Genomic DNA, 14133 nt, shown 5'->3' on the forward strand with positions numbered 1-14133 from the left:
ACATGACCGCAGTACGAGATCCGTTTTTGGAAGAACTCACATTTCTTGCGATTAACTCGAAGGCCATATTCCTTCAACCTAGTGAGCACCAGTTTCAAATTTGTGAGGTGTTCTTCCTCGTCTTCTCCCGTAATCAGGATATCGTCTAAGTAACACTGCGTGCTTGGAATTCCTTGTAATACCTGCTCCATGGCCCTCTGCCAAATTGCTGGAGCCGAAGCTACCCCAAAAACCAGTCTATTATAACGATACAAGCCTCTGTGTGTGTTGATGGTGAGGTACTGATGCGACTCTTCCTCGACTTCCATTTGTAAGTATGCCTGTGCCAGGTCTATCTTGGTGAAGTGTTTCCCTCCAGCCAACGAAGCAAAGATGTCTTCAATCCGCGGAAGCGGGTATTGTACCGTGTGAAGCACCGGATTCACTGTGATCTTGAAGTCTCCGCAGATGCGGACCTTCCCCGGTCCCCCTGGCTTGTTACTTGGTGAAGACTTCATGACGGGAACAATGGGCGTGGCCCACTCACTCCAGTCCACTTTTGACAGTACCCCTGATCGTTCAAGTTCTTCCAGTTCTGCCTCCACAGCAGGTCGTATCGCGTAAGGTACCGATCTGGCTTTGAAAAATTTTGGGCTTGCATGTTCTGCAATCTTAACCTTTGCTTTAATTCCTCGCAGTGTTCCCAGTCCTTGCTGGAATACCTCTTTAGCTTCGTCCAACATTCTGGACAACCGTTCAGGTTTGACATCTTCCTTTCCGGAATCTACCGTCATGGTGTTTAGTGAATGCCAGTCTATCTTTATTTTCCTGATCCACTCCCGTCCCAGAAGTGGTGGACCTCCCTCAGGCAACACATACAGGTCCATCCTTTGGTGCTCTTTGTCCTTGTATCTCACCTTGACTTCTATCTTTCCGATGGGGTATACTTTGTGCCCCGTGTATGTGTTCAATACTAGTTCCGTATCCCGTAGGGGAATATGCTTGAATAACTTTTTATAATCATGCTTATTCATGACCGTCAACGCCGATCCGGTGTCCACTTCCATTTTCACTTGGACTTTTGCAATCTGTAGTGTGATCCAGATAGCTTGTCGGTCAGCTTCATTACTCACATTGTGAATTCTCAGACTATCCAGCTCCTGGCCGTTTGGGTCTGAGTCCGAATTCTGTTCGTCTGAACTCTTCTCAGCCACCTTGTGTACCTTGTTGTACTTTTCCTGTGATGGCTTCCTTTGGTTGTTGGTCTTCTTCCCTGACCGGCATACCTTAGCTATGTGACCCAGTTTGCCACATTTCCTACATTCCTAGTTCTTAAACCAGCATTGGTTCTGGTCGTGTGTTGTCTTCCCACAACGATAGCATTTTGTTGTACTCGAGGTAATTTGATCCACACTGAGTGCCGCTGCCTTTAGCTGCATTTCCGCAGTTCCCTTCGCTGCGGCTTCGTGCGATGCTGCAATAAGGACAGCCCTGTCAAATGTAAGGTCGTTCTCTTCGAGTAGTCGCTTTTGCGTTCCTTCCTTTGACAACCCGCACACGAACTTGTCTCGCAATGCCTCTGTCAGAGTCCCTCCAAACTGGCAGTGTTTCGCTAGTCTACGCAGTTCAATCAGGTACTCCGCGTTGCTTTCCTCTTTCCGTTGCGTTCTCGCGTAAAATTTGGATCGTTCCACTAACATCAGTGGTGCGGGGTTAAAATGATCCTTCAGGACAGCAACAATATCATCGAAAGTCTGATCCGCCGATTTAGCTGGTGCTAGTAGATGCTTCAAGAGCCCGTATGTCTTCGCGCCCATCGAGTTTAGCAAGGTTATAGCTTTGTCATCTTCTTCTATTTTATTGGCCTCACCATAGATCTCAATGCGTTCCACATACGTGGCCCAGTCTTCTACCTCGGAATTAAAATCGTTGATGTTACCACGCTTAGGCATCTTCCTCTCTTCCTGATAACACCACGGATTATTTCTTTAAATTTTCTTTTTTTTTCTTCAAGATGGCGGTTCCCGCGAAAATGGCGGTTTTCCGCGCTTATCTTCTCTCCCCGCCCACTTCAATGGCGGTTCCCCGCTTCTGTCTTCTTCTCCGCCTAATGGCGGCTTCCCGCGTTTCTTCCCCTGGCGGGAGGGGTACACTTTCCCCACGGGCGACGGCCGCTGGCTTTCAGGTTCACAGCCTGCGCGTCGGCTTCAGTGCTTTCCCTTTTCTCGGCAGGGCAACCGGCGCTGGGTACACCCCGTTGACGGCGAACAGTTTCAGCCGCTGGGCTGGCTCTCGCTCAGTTCCCCTTGCTCGGGCTCTGTCTCTCTCCCGCTCGCTCGGCTCTACCGGCGCTGGGTACACCCTGTTGACGGCGAACAGTTTCAGCCGCTGGACTGGCTCTCGCTCAGTCTCCCTTGGTCGGCTCTGCCTCTCCCGCTCGCTCGGCTCCCAATCGCGCCTCCAAGCCCTCTCGCAGTCCGGTGCTTCCCTCCCCGGCTGCGGCTGAGTTTTTATATCTTCCCGTGCCTACGCTCCCGGTCGCAGCACTTCGTGGCTTCGGTCGCTGCCCGGCCTTTTTCGCCGGTCGCGGTCTAGCTGTCTCATGATGCCGTTGCGTCCCCAGCCTGTCTGTACCGCGGCTTTCTTGCTCCACGCTGCCCCAGTCTCAGCGCCTCTGGGCCTGACTTCTGTCCGGCTCCTTTCCCCCTCGACCGTGGTCGAGTGCACCGCCCTTATCCTCCGGTTATTCTTTTTACTTTTCCCTTACTCACAGTCACCGTGGCCGGCTTGCTTCTCATGCTGATCGGCTCACTCCTCACCGTGGCAGAAGGGACAGTCAGTGCCTGTTGCTGATGGAAGTCTTTGTCTCTGAATTCTTCCTCCTTTCCAGCTCTGCAGACTCGAGTTTTCTCCCAGCAGAATGACGAGGGCGGTTGCCTCTTCTCGACGCTCGTTAACTGTTTCGGAAGTATTGTTGCTGCAGGGTACGATCGGACTCGTCGCCACTGTAAAGTCTGTGGGTTGTTTAGTTAATTAATACACAGACTACCAGAGTAACTTAAAACAGGACTTTACTATTCGAAGGTCAGGGCGAATCTGCCCAATAAATCCTGACACAGCACTTATATACCGGCGTGGTCACCGTCGGTATTACAGTATACAGAAGCCAACAAAGTAGTGCAACACCTAAAGTAGTTCTCTTAAAGGTGGACGGTTACATACAATAGTTCTCTTAAAGGTAGACGGGTACATACACTACAAACTCCAGAAGTAACAGTGTGGGAGTGGGAAGAGTCGCCATGCAGGGGGTTCTCTGGATAAGTAAGAGTGGAACCAGGTGAGGGCAGTCCCACCCAGCTGGACAATGGAGGAGAATCGATGTTTCCACACATAAAACTGGCCTTGAGTTGCAGATAAACCCTATTTAAAAGGAGTTAAGTTGGGTTGGGTTGAGAGTTGGAAGAATAACTTCAGCCATGTGATCAAATGCAATACTGCTGTTCCGTGACTGGGAGCTGTCTGGCTTGAGTGTGTTGGCAGGCTGTGATGGTGCAAGATTCGACTGTGCATTAGGACAAATCACTCCGGTAAAACCCATGACGTCTCGGCTCACAAACAAGACTCAGTGAGGCAGGCAGTGTGTGATCTCCAGCAGAGAGTGTCTACAGTACAACAATTTTAAACATTACAGGGATCATTAAAAGCAATTTGGTGGGATGGGAATCTGGAACAGTACCCATGGATTGGAGGGTAGCTAATGTTACCCTACTATTCAAAAAAGGTGGTAGAGAGAAAACGGGGAATTACAGACCGGTAAGCCTGACATCGGTAGTGGGGAAAATGCTAGAGTCTATTATAAAAGATGTAATAGCAGAGCACTTAGAAAACAGTGACAGGATCGGACAAAGTCAACATGGATTTACAAAAGGTAAATCGTGCTTGACTAATCTACTGGAATTTTTTGAGGATGTAACTGGTAAAATAGATAAGGGAGAACCAGTGGATGTGGTGTATTTGGCTTTCGATAAGGTCCCACATAAGAGATTAGCATGTAAAGTTAAAGCACATGGGATTGGGGGCAAGGTATTGACTTGGATAGAGAACTGGTTGGCAGACAGAAAGCAAAGCGTTGGAATAAATGGGTCTTTTCCCGAGTGGCAGGCAGTGACTAGTGGGGTACCGCAGGGATCGGTTCTTGGGCCCCAGCTATTCACAATATATATTAATGATCTAGACAAGGGAACTAGATGTAATATCTCCAAATTTGCAGATGACACAAAGCTGGGTGGGCGTGTATGCTGTGAGGAGGATGCCAAGAAACTCCAGGATGATTTGGACAGGTTGGGTGATTGGGCAAAAGCATGGCAGATGCAATATAACGTGGATAAATGCAAGGTTATTGATGGCAAAAACAGGAAGGCAGATTATTATCTGAATGGCAATAGATTGGGAGAAGGGGAAGTGCAACGAGACCTGGGTGTCCTTGTGCACCAGTTGCTGAAGGTAAGCATGCAGGTGCAGCAGGCGGTGAAGAAGGCAAATGGCATGTTGGCCTTCGTAGCGAGAGGGTTTGAGTACAGGAACAAGGATGTCTTGCTGCAGTTATACAGGGCCTTGGTGAGACCACATCTTGAGTATTGTGTGCAGTTTTGGTCGCCTTATCTGAGGAAGGATGTTCTTGCCATGGAAGGAGTTCAGCGAAGATTCACCAGGCTGATACCTGGGATGGCAGGAATGACGTATGAGGAGAGATTGGGTCGATTGGGCTTGTACTCGCTGGAGTTTAGAAGAATGAGAGGGGATCTCATTGAAACCTATGAAATTCTGACAGGACTGGACAGACTAGATGCAGGAAGGATGTTCCCGATGGTCGGGGAGTCCAGAACCAGGGGTCACAGTCTAAGGATAAGGGGTAGGCCATTTAGGACAGAAATGAGGAGGAATTTCTTCACCCAGAGAGTGGTGAACCTGTGGAATTCTCTACCACAGAAGGCAGTAGAGACCAATACATTAAATATATTCAAGAAGGAGTTGGATATATTTCTTAAGACTAAAGGGATCAAGGGGGACAGGGAGAAAGCAGGGACCGGGTACTGAATTTGGATGATCAGCCATGATCGTATTGAATGGCGGAGCAGGCTCGAGGGGCCGAATGGCCTACTCCTGCTCCTATGTTTCTATGTTTCTATGTTTCCACCTGCGCTATCCTTGTGTTCTCCTCCCAGTCCCGCTGCACCTTTCGATCTAGCCCCCTCACTCGCTCCTGGACCCATTGATGCTCCGGGTTGGCACAGACCAGATGATCAGCTACAGTCTTAAATCTGTGAAATCAAAAGATGAGATATTTGTGGTGGATCCCTGTCTATCTGAGGAAAGTTTATAGTATAGAAAGAGTCGATTTCTCCAGCACCCGATCACAGTGTAGGGACAGCAGATAGCCTCACACACAGAAGTACTTTCAGAGAGCAGTGAGTGTTCTGTAAGCAATACTCACATTACAGCGGCTCGGGGGCAATCAAAAGTGCTGTGAACTTTAATGTAACCCAAAATGCGAGCTAGTGCCAATGGTCTTCTGATGTGGCGCTCACAGCACAGAGTGCTCACAGGAATATGGGAAGCTGAAGAGAAGATATGGACAAATGAATGGATATCAATGGCTGCCTGTCCCAAAATTTCAGACTGTCCAAACATAGTCCAAGAGTCCAAGTGTGTTAGTGCCAGAATATCACTTACACTATACAAAATACATGGAAACTACACCGTGACTGAGAGAGGGAGCGACTGAATGAAGGAGTGATTGACTGATGCAGAGACCTGCTGGGAATGACAGGATTAGAGTGAAAGAAAGATTTGCATTTATACAGCGCCTTTCTCAACCTCAGGATGTCCCAAAGTGCTTTACAGCCAATGAAGGACTTTTGAAGTGTAGTCACTGTTGTAATGTAGGAAACACGGCAGCCAATTTACGCACAGCAAGCTCCCACAAACAGCAATGTGATAATGACCAGATAATCTGTTTTCGTGATGTTAATTGAGGGATAAATATTAGCCCCAGGACACCGGGGAGAAACTCCCCTGCTCGTCTTTGAAATAGTGCCATGAGATATTTTATGTCCACCTGAGAGAGCAGATGGGGCCTCGGTTTAATGTCTCATCCAAAAGACGGCACCTCCAAAAGTGCAGCACTCCCTCAGTACTGCACTGGAGTGTCAGTCTAGATTTTTTTATGCTCAAGTCTCTGGAGTGGGACTTGAACCCACAACCTCTGACTCAGAGGTGAGAGTGCTACCCACTGAGCCACTGCAAATGGTGATGGTAAGACAGAGAGCCAGGATGTCCAGGACCAGCCTCATTGTGGGTGAGTGTGAGAGCAGAGGCCGGGTGTTTGAACCTGACTCACTCGCATCTTTTCTGCTGCTCCATTTATAGAGGAAGCTGACCTCAAACTGCTGATATTGTCATCACTGAGAGAAACAGTTGCTGATACTTCCTGGTGAGTGGCACTATTTCTGGGGTTCTCAGTAATGGCAATTTCCATCCCCCAAAACCATCAGGCGTTTTGTGGAGACACAGACTTTGTGATGTGGGAGTTTTTGGTTAAAATTAAATCTGTGTCAGTAATTGTCTCATCACCAACTGAGACTCAAACAAGGCAAATGATAATTATATATAGGAATAAAGGGACACTATTGAATTGTAAAAGGAGTGGGAGGCAAAGGAAAAGGAGATTTGGAAGACCAAACGTGGGCATTAATGAAGACTGGTAGTCAACACCATGGGAAATAGCAAGGGTTTCTATCAGAATACGAGGAGTAAAGGATAGATAGAGAATCGGTGGGAGCACTTGGAGAGGAATAGGGCTATCTTGTACTGGGCAGTGATGGAGAAATGGCGATGAGTAACAGGTGTTTACAGAAGAAGGTGCCAGTGCGGCTCTAGGTGAACCTTTTGGAGATGTGGAATAGACGTTCCTGGAGAGAAGTATAAAAATAATGGAACTAAAAGTAGGAAACCCCCAGCCCCAGATGGTATCCATCCCAGAATACTAAAGGAGGCTAGGGAGACGATAGCGGCGGCACTAACTATAATTTTCCAATAATGTTTGGAACTGGGAACTGTGCCAAAGGACTGAAGGGAACAACTGTTACAGCCCTGTTCAAGGAATGGGATTTTTTGGGGTGAAATCAGTGTACAAATGTGACAGCTTATGTATATAGGGGGTTTGGTAAGGCATCACATTGGAGATTGTTCTAAAATCATAGCAGGGGAGTTTCCTTGGAGCTATTCCCACTCCAACACCGGAAATTGGGCCGAATACGGGCCTAAACCTCTGCCAAATGGAGCAGGAGAAACTCCAAGGAAATGAACCCCTTGTTTTTAAGAGGACGAGGATGACATGGATAGTGGAGCAGCAAGTGAAGGGTGGGAGAAACTGAAAGTTGTTTGGATTTGGTGGGATATAGGTAGTGAGGCGCTTCCGACCACATATCCGCGCCATCACCAAGACGGCCTACTTCCACCTCCATAACATCACCTGACTCCGCCCCTGCCTCAGCTTATCTGCTGTTGAAACCCTCATCCATGCCTTTGTTACCTCTAGAGCTGACTATTCCAACACACCCCTGGCCGGCCTCCCATCTTCCACCCTCTATAAACTAAAACATATCCAAAACTCTGCTGCACGTATCCTAACTCGCACCAAATCCCGTTCACCCATCACCCCTGTGCTTGCTGACCTACACTGGCTCCTGGTTAAGCAATGCCTCGATTTTACAATTCTCATCCTTGCTTTCAAATCTCTTCATGGTCTCACCCCTTCCTATCTCTGTAACCTCCTCCAACCCCACAACCCTCCAAGATATCTGCGCTCTTCCAATTCCTCTTGCACATCCCTGATTTTAATTGCGCCACCATTGGCGGCCGTGCCTTCAGCTGCCGAGGCTCTAAGCTCTGGAATTCCCTCCCTAAACCTCTCCGCCTCTCCACCTCTCTCTCCTTCTTTAAGACGCTCCTTAAAACCTACCTTTTTGACCAAGCTTTTGGTCATCTGCCCTAATATCTCTTAATGTGCCTTGGTGTCAAATTTTGTTTGATAACACTCCTGTGAAGCGCCTTGGGATGTTTTACGACGTTAAAGGTGCTATTTAACTGCAAGTTGTTGTAGTGGTTTGTCCCAGGGATCTCTGCTGCGACAGGTCTTCATTGGTTAGAATGTGGGTAGTGTGTCCCAGGGATCTCTGCTGCGACAGGTCTTCATTGGTTAGAATGTGGGTAGTGTGTCCCAGGGATCTCTGCTGCGACAGGTCTTCATTGGTTAGAATGTGGGTAGTATGTCCCAGGGATCTCTGCTGCGACAGGTCTTCATTGGTTAGAATGTGGGTAGTGTGTCCCAGGGATCTCTGCTGCGACAGGTCTTCATTGGTTAGAATGTGGGTAGTGTGTCCCAGGGATCTCTGCTGCGACAGGTCTTCATTGGTTAGAATGTGGGTAGTGTGTCCCAGGGATCTCTGCTGCGACAGGTCTTCATTGGTTAGAATGTGGGTAGTGTGTCCCAGGGATCTCTGCTGCGACAGGTCTTCATTGGTTAGAATGTGGGTAGTATGTTCCAGGGATCTCTGCTGCGACAGGTCTTCATTGGTTAGAATGTGGGTAGTGTGTCCCAGGGATCTGTGCTGGTACCTCTCTTGATTTGCAGGATATGGGTAGTGGTGTGTCCAAGGACATTTGCTGCAGAATTGGAAACATAAAATAGACTGTGTGTAATCACACCCGGACTCATCACTTCTTTAAATAAAGCGAGGTGTTTGTGGTTGGACCAAGTGAGATTGACATCCTCCTGTAGCAGAGCTGGGCTCGTGCATTGAGTGGATGCTGAGAGAATTACATAGAATGTACGGTACAGAAACAGGCCATTCGGCCCTACTGGTCTATGCTGGTTTTTATGCTCCACATGAGTCTCCTCCCACCCTACTTCATCTCACCCTATCAACATATCCTTCTATTTCTTTCTCCCTCGTTTACTTATCTAGCTTCCCCTTACTGTGCTATTTGCCTCAACTACTCCTCGTTCCACATTCCAACCACTCTCTGGTTAATGAAATTTCTCCTGAGTTCCTCACTGGACTTATTAGTGACTATGTTATATTTATGGAACCTAGTCGCCCCCACAAGTGGAAACATCTTCCCTACATCAACCCTATCGAACCCCTTCATAATCTTAAAGCCCTCTATCAGGTCACCCCTCAGCCTTCTCTTTTCTAGAGAAAAGAGACCCAGCCTGTTCAATCTTTAATGATAGGTATATCCAAAACTGTGCACAGTACTCTAAGTGTGGTCTAACTAAAGTTCTATACAAGCTTAAAATAACTTCTCTGCTTTTCAAATCTATCCTGCTAGAAATGAACCCCAGTGTTTTATTTGCTCTTTTTATGGCCTTATTAACCTGCATTGCTACTTTCAGTGATTTGTGTATCTGTCACCCCAGGTCCCACTGCTCCTCTGCCTCATTTAGACATTTATTTTCCGAGGAGTGTGTGACCTCTATTCTTCCTACCAAAATGTATTACCTCACACTTATCTATATTGAAATTAATTTGGCAATTACATGCCCAATCTACAAGTTTATTAATGTCTTGTATTTTTTCGCACTTCTCCTCTGTATTAACTATCCCCCCCCCACCCCCAATTTGGTGTCATTTGCAAAGTTTGAAATTGTACTTCAAATTCCCGTATCCAAATCATTGATGTAAATGGTGAACAAGTGGTCCCAGCACCAATCCCTGTGGAACACCACTTCCCACCTTTTGCCAGTCTAACCCCTACTCTCTGTTTTTTGTTTTGTAGCCAGCTTGCTATCCATTCTGCTACTTGGCCTCTGATTCCACATGCTCTAACCTTAATCATGAGTTTACTATGCGGTACCTTATCAAAGGTGTTTTGAAAATCCAAATATATTACTTCTACTGCATTACCCTGGTCTACCCTTTCTGTTACTTCTTCAAAGAATTCAACAACATTGGTCAAACATGACTATCGCTTTTGAAATCCGTGATGACTACCCTTTATTATATTTTCTGTTTCTTTACGTTTTTCTGTTACATCTTTGAGTAAAGGTTCAATTATCTTTCCTACCACTGACGTTAAGCTAACTGGTCCTTAGTTCCCTGGACTTGCTCTATCTCCCTTTTTAATTACTGGAATCACATTAGCTGTTCGCCAGTCCTCTCACACTATTCCCTTTTCTAATGAATATTTTATACATATATATGTAATAGCACCTCAGCTATCTCTTTCTAGGGGTATAACAGGGATCCCCTGAAGAGAGGGATTAGAACATCGGAGAACAGGACTCCCCGAGGATTAGATCGCTTTGTATACATGGTCACCTGCTCACAAAGGATGGGTGTACTATCGTGCTTTGCACTCACTGCCTTGTTACCGTTTGTAGCTGATTGTATTTAATCATTAAAAATACTATTGCCAGCAGATAGGTTGTCTCATCCAATTGTATTACACAAACTTCTTGTATTAGCGTAGATGCAATCCATCCTGACGAGGGGTTTTATCCTCTCTAAGTTTGATTCGTTTATCAATTATCTCCCCCCTTTCCATCATAAATGCCATTACATATATTTTGATGTCTTCTAATGTCATGCCCACCTTGTTAATCTCCCTAGTCAAGACTGAGGAAAAGTAACGATTCAATACTTCTGCCATTTCGCTGTCATTACCTGTGAGTTTATGTTGTGGCCGTATCCTAATCCTGATTTTTCTTTTGTTATTTAATTGTCGATTATTTCTTTTGATATTTATGATAGCTAGACTATCCCCAGCATGCTGTGTCAGATACTCCCACTATTGACAGTCCAGAGTGAAGTCCCACTCACACTCCAACAGAACTTTAAATCAACTTCCGTGAAGCTATAGCGAGTCTCTTCACAAGCAAGGATTCAAATCAGTGGGGTGGGGTCCGTATGGGGTACAGGCTGGGTGGGACTGACACTGTCTGTATAGGGTACAGGCTGGGAGGGATTGACACAGTCTGTATGAGGGACACATGGGTGGGATTGACACTGTCTGTATGGGGTACAGGCTGGGTGGGAATGACACTTTATGGGGTACAGGATGGGTTGGATTGACACTCTGTATGGGGAACAGACTGGGTGGGATTGACACTGTATGGGGTACAGGCTGGGTGGGATTGACACTGTCTGTATGGGGTACAGGCTGGGTGGGATTGACACTGTATGGAGTACAGGCTGGGTGGGATTGACACTGTATGGGGTACAGGCTTGGTGGGATTGACACTGTATGGGGTACAGGCTGGGTGGGATTGACACTGTATGGGGTACATGTTGGGTGGGATTGACACTGTATGGGGTACAGGCTGGGTGGGATTAACACTGTATGGGGCACAAGCTGGGTGGGATTGACATTCTCTGTGTGGGGTACAGGCTGGGTGGGATTGACACTGTCTGTATGGGGTACAGGCTGGGTGGGATTGACATTCTCTGTGTGGGGTACAGGCTGGGTGGGATTGACACTATATGGGGTACAGGCTGGGTGGGATTGACACTGTATAGATTACAGGCTGGGTGGGATTGACACTATAGAGTACAGGCTGGGTGGGATTGACACTGTCATTATTAGGTACTGGCTGGCTGGGATTGACACTCTGTATGGGGTACAGGCTGGGTGTGATTGACACTGTATGGGGTACAAGCTGGGTGGGATTGACACTCTCAGTGTGGTGTACAGGCTGGGTGGGATTGACAATCTGTATGTGGTCCAGGCTGGGTTGGATTGACACTGTCTTTATGGGGTACAGACTGGGTGGGATTGACACAGTATGGGGCACAAGCTGGGTGGGATTGACATTCTCTGTGTGGAGTACAGGCTGGTTGGGATTGACACTGTCTGTATGGGGTACAGGCTGGGTGGGATTGACACTGTCTGTGTGGGGTACAGGCTGGGTGGGATTGACACTGTATGGGGCACAAGCTGGGTGGGATTGACATTCTCTGTGTGGGGTGCAGGCTGGGTGGGATTGACATTGTCTGTATGGGGTACAGGGTGGGTGGGATTGATGCTGTCAATGGGGTACAGGCTGGGTGGGATTGACACTGTATAGGGTACAGGCTGGGTGGGATTGACACTGTCTGTATGGGGTACAGGCTGGGTGGGATTGACACTGTATAGGGTACAGGCTGGGTGGGATTGACACAGTCTGTATGGGATACAGGCTGGGTGGGATTGACACTGTCTGTATAGAGTACAGGCTGGGTGGGATTGACACTCTATAGAGTACAGGTTGGGTTGGATTGACACTGTCTGTATGGGGTACAGGCTGGGTGGGATTGACACTGTATGGGGTACAGCCTGGGAGGGATTGACACTGTCTGTATGGGGTACAGGCTGGGTGGGATTGACACTGTATGGGGTACAGCCTGGGAGGGATTGACACTGTCTGTATGTGGTACAGGCTGGGTGGGATTGACACTGTATGTGCTACAGGCTGGGTGGGATTGACAATGTATAGGGTACAGGCTGGGTGGGATTAACATTATGGGGTACAAGCTGGGTGGGATGACACTGTCTTTATAGGGTACAGGCTGGTTGGGATTGACACTCTGTATGGGATACTGGCTGGCTTGGCTTGACACTGTCTGTATGGGGTACAGGTGTGATGAAATAACTCTGTGTTCTGGTATTTGTATTGTTGTTGTTGTTGTTGTTGTACTTGTAATGTCTGGAATGTTCCACCGGGGGGGAACCACTAATGCTCCTCCCTGGCCCTGCCCCTCTTCTGGTATGTTCTACCAAGGGCTCGGTCGATGATGAACTCTGTTAACTCTGCCATGATTCTTACTTAATAAAAGCCTTCAGTCTTAAGCTTTAACTTCACGGACTCGGGCAGTTATTTGGCACATCAATTTTATTAAGTAACAACTTTTGGAAGATGGATCGATTTTTGAAATCAGAGCGTCTGGATATCGATCCGCATTCGGCAGACGCGTCGAAGAAATTTACGCATTGGCTGCGATGTTTTGAACACTTCATCGCATCGTTCGATTCGACGGTTAACAAGTTGGGTCTTCTAACCAACTTGGTAAGTCATCAAACTTACCTTATAATTGAAGATATTACTACATATGAAGAGGCCCTCGCAGCTCTTAAAGCCCAGTACCTTAAGTCGGTTAACGAAGTATACGCCAGGTATCTCCTGTCTACTCGCAGGCAATTACCCGAGGAATCTCTGGACGATTTCCTGCAGGACCTTAAGGCTTTGGCTAAGGGTTGCAACTACAAGGCTGTCTCTGCCATAGTGTATCAGGAAGAAGCCATCCGCGATTCTTTCATATCTGGCCTCCGATCTAATTATATTTGTAAAGTCTGTGGGTTGTACGGTTAATAACGACACAGACTTCAGGAGTAACAAACAAACAGGTCTTTACTATTCGAAGGTCAGGGCGAATCTGCCCCAGCAATCCTGCCACAACACTTATATACTGGTGTGGTCACTATCGGTATTACAGTATACAGAAGCCAACAAGTAGTGCCACCCCTAAAGTAGTTCTCTTAAAGGTGAACGGTTACATACAATAGTTTCCTTAAAGGTAGACGGGTACATACACTACAATCCTCCCTTTTTAGCTTTCAACATACTAAGTCCATAGTGAACATACATTCTAACATATATACAGGTTTATGTAAGACAGTTCATAGATTCAGTCTTTCTGGGGGTTTCCGGATTCTGTCCGGATAACGCCGCAGTGGTGTCGTCATTTCAGGCGGGCTAGGAGGTGCTTCTGGCAAGTTCGATTTGGCTTGAAAAGCCGTGTCAGGTTCAGCTGACTCCAGTATCACTAGATCGGAAGTAGGTGTTCTGGGTATCTCAGTCTCAACCTTACCCGGAGAAAGTGGTGAAGTCGGTTGCCCATTTGTGGCGGACCCTATGATTTGGTCAACATGACGCCTTATTATATTGTCTCCAATGTCCACGGTGTACATCAACGGCCCCAGCCTTTTCCCAATAGTTCCAGGCTGCCATTTCTCAGTACGGTAGTCCCGGGCCAAAACTCGTTGACCGATCTGGAAAGATCTAGTGACCCTGTCGTTCATGCCCTGGAATTGCCGGTTCTCTACGTCTCTTCT

General features: G+C 47.3%; 2 protein-coding genes across 2 annotated transcripts in view; both read right to left on the minus strand.

Annotated features, from left to right (window-relative positions):
- Positions 1-14133, minus strand: part of LOC147116141 (septin-7-like) — an 845307-nt gene that overhangs the window by 149414 nt on the left and 681760 nt on the right. The window lies entirely within an intron of this gene.
- On the minus strand, positions 5165-6332 carry LOC147116143 (monocyte chemotactic protein 1B-like). Its single transcript, XM_085989547.1, has 3 exons — positions 6269-6332; positions 5474-5597; positions 5165-5300 (listed from the first exon to the last, which is right to left on the minus strand). The coding sequence occupies exons 1-3, from the start codon at positions 6330-6332 to the stop codon at positions 5165-5167; spliced, it is 324 nt and encodes a 107-aa protein (XP_085845673.1).

This window comes from Somniosus microcephalus, chromosome 6 (assembly GCF_052327205.1).
Source record: "Somniosus microcephalus isolate GS21.2 chromosome 6, FLI_Smic_1.0, whole genome shotgun sequence".
In the NCBI taxonomy this organism is placed as follows: Eukaryota; Metazoa; Chordata; class Chondrichthyes; order Squaliformes; family Somniosidae; genus Somniosus; species Somniosus microcephalus.

Excerpts from the sequence above, each read along its gene's own strand:
- LOC147116143 (XM_085989547.1), bottom strand. The coding sequence starts at position 6,332 with ATGAGGCTGGTCCTGGACATCCTGGCTCTCTGTCTTACCATCACCATT. Across the intron at positions 5,598-6,268 it reads CATTTGCAGTGGCTCAGTGG|CTTCCCATATTCCTGTGAGC; the intron begins GTAGCACTCTCA and ends TCTTCTCTTCAG. Across the intron at positions 5,301-5,473 it reads TGCCCCCGAGCCGCTGTAAT|ATTTAAGACTGTAGCTGATC; the intron begins GTGAGTATTGCT and ends TTGATTTCACAG.